At 41.6% G+C, this 2,579-nt stretch overlaps 1 protein-coding gene across 1 annotated transcript; it reads left to right on the top strand.

The window, feature by feature from the left end:
- Positions 1–279: 279 nt before the first annotated feature.
- On the top strand, positions 280–2,370 carry LOC146926804 (uncharacterized). The gene is made up of 2 exons (XM_085706974.1): positions 280–1,898; positions 2,280–2,370. Exons 1-2 carry the CDS (start codon positions 295–297, stop codon positions 2,368–2,370), a joined length of 1,695 nt encoding a protein of 564 aa, XP_085563100.1. The 5' UTR covers positions 280–294.
- The last annotated feature ends 209 nt before the right edge of the window (positions 2,371–2,579 follow it).

Here is a 2,579-nt window from a genome sequence, read left to right as displayed (position 1 = left end):
GGGTCCGGCCAAGTAGTTGAGTCGAGTCGTGTCGTTTAATTTAGCAGTTGGAATACCATTATTATGTTGTTCTGATTGTTGTGTGTGATGCAAAGGACTAGAATTGCTGGAAGAAATGATGCTGTGATTGCTAATGCGTTGGAAGCTGTGGGGCAACAGCCTAATGCGGGTGCTAATGCTGAAGTGAGGATGTTAGAGACTTTCTTGTGGAATCATCCCCCTACTTTCAAAGGAAGGTACGACCCTGATGGAGCTCAGACGTGGCTCAAAGAGGTTGAGGGAGCTTTTCGTGTTATGCAATGTACGAAAGAGCAGAAGATACGTTTCGGTACCCACATGCTGGCTGAGGAAGTTGATGACTGGTGGGTGAGTCTTCTACCTACTTTAGAACAAGATGGTGTTGTTGTTACTTGGGAGGTGTTTAGGAGGGAGTTCCTGAACCGATACTTTCTGGAAGATGTCCGCGGGAAGAAAGAGATTGAATTTCTAGAGCTGAAGCAAGATAACATGTCTGTGACAGAGTATGCCGCAAAATTTGTGGAGCTGGCTAAGTTTTATCCGCATTATACTGCTGAGACTGCTGAGTTTTCTAAGTGTATTAAGTTTGAGAATGGTCTGCGTACTGACATTAAGCGGGCCATTGGTTACCAAAAGATTCGTAATTTTTCTGAGTTAGTGAGCAGCTGTAGGATCTATGAGGAAGATATGAAGGCTCATTACAAGATTGTGAATGAGAAGAGAGGTAAAGGTCAGCAGAGTCGTCCTAAGCCTTACAGTGCTCCTGCTGATAAAGGGAAGCAAAGAGTTAATGATGAGAGGAGGCCGAATAAGAAAGATACTACTGCTGAGGTTGTTTGTTTCTCTTGTGGTGAGAAAGGCCATAAGAGTAATGCTTGTACTAAGGATGTGAAACGGTGCTTTCGTTGTGGCAAGAAGGGACATACACTTACAGAGTGTAAGCATGAGGATATTGTGTGTTTTAACTGCAATGAAGAGGGTCATATTGGGTCTCAATGCAAGAAACCGAAGAAGGCTCAGACCACTGGGAGAGTTTTTGCTTTGACTGGTACGCAGACGGAGAATGAGGATCGTTTGATCAGAGGTACTTGTTACATTGATAATACTCCTTTAGTTGCTACTATTGATACTGGTGCTACGCATTGTTTTGTAGCTTTTGATTGTGCTTCTAAGTTGGGTCTTGCTATGTCTGATATGAATGGAGAAATAGTTGTCGAAACTCCGGCTAAGGGTTCGGTGACTACTTCTCTTGTTTGTTTAAGATGTCCTTTGTCTATGTTTGGTCGAGATTTTGAAATTGATTTGGTTTGTCTACCTTTGAGTGGAATGGATGTAATTCTTGGTATGAACTGGTTAGAGTACAACCATGTTCACATTAATTGTTTTAGTAAGTCGGTGTATTTTTCTTCTGCCGAAGAAGAAAGTGGAGCGGAGTTTTTGTCTACAAAGCAGCTGAAACAGTTAGAACGCGATGGGATTTTGATGTTTTCCTTGATGGCGTCCTTGTCCATTGAGAATCAAGCAGTGATCGATAGATTACAAGTGGTATGCAATTTTCCAGAAGTCTTTCCTGATGAAATCCCTGATGTGCCGCCAGAGAGGGAAGTTGAATTTTCAATTGACCTTGTTCCGGGAACGAAGCCTGTGTCTATGACACATTACCGTATGTCGGCATCTGAGTTAGCTGAGTTGAAGAAACAGTTGGAGGATTTGCTTGATAAGAAGTTTATAAGACCGAATGTTTCACCTTGGGGAGCGCCAGCGTTGCTAGTAAAGAAGAAGGATGGAAGTATGAGGTTGTGCATCGATTATCGACAGTTGAATAAAGTGACAATAAAGAATAGGTATCCACTTCCAAGAATTGACAATTTGATGGATCAGTTAGTGGGTGCACGTGTGTTTAGCAAGATTGACTTGAGATCGGGTTATCACCAGATTAAAGTAAAAGATGAAGATATGCAGAAGACGGCTTTTAGAACGAGTTATGGACATTATGAATATAAAGTGATGCCTTTCGGTGTTAGTAATGCACCTGGAGTGTTTATGGAGTATATGAATCGCATCTTTCATGCATTTTTGGATCGCTTCGTGGTTGTGTTCATCGACGATATTTTGATATACTCCAAGTAAGAGGAAAAACATGCTGAGCATTTGAAGATTGTTTTGCAAGTGCTGAAAAAGAAGAAGCTTTATGCTAAGTTGTCTAAGTGTGAATTCTGGTTGAAAGAGGTAAGTTTTCTTGGCCATGTTATTTCTGGTAGTGGTATTGCAGTTGATCCGTCTAAAGTTGATGCAGTATCACAATGGGAGACTCCTAAGTCGGTTACTGAGATTAGAAGTTTTTGGGATTAGCTGGTTGTTACAGGAGGTTTATAGAAGGATTTTCTAAGTTGGCACTTCCGTTAACGTAGTTGACTTGTAAAGGAAAAGCCTTTGTGTGGGATGTTTAGTGTGAGAACAGTTTCAATGAATTGAAGAGGCGTTTGACGACGGCTCCAGTTTTGATTTTACCAAGGTCGGATGAACCTTTTGTAGTGTGTTGTGATGCGTCCAAGTTGGGC

Source organism: Medicago sativa, chromosome 4 (genome assembly GCF_051527215.1).
Source record: "Medicago sativa cultivar Bolivia chromosome 4, Bolivia_mono, whole genome shotgun sequence".
Lineage (NCBI taxonomy): Eukaryota > Viridiplantae > Streptophyta > Magnoliopsida > Fabales > Fabaceae > Medicago > Medicago sativa.
Note: the sequence above shows the minus strand (reverse complement) of the source record. Positions and strands in the feature narration are given on the sequence as shown.

What these genes read in the sequence shown, in the direction of transcription:
- LOC146926804 (XM_085706974.1), top strand. Translation starts at nt 295, where the DNA reads ATGCAATGTACGAAAGAGCAGAAGATACGTTTCGGTACCCACATGCTG. An exon ending in ATTGACAATTTGATGGATCA is followed by an intron (nt 1,899 to 2,279) that starts GTTAGTGGGTGC and finishes TATTTCTGGTAG; the next exon opens with TGGTATTGCAGTTGATCCGT.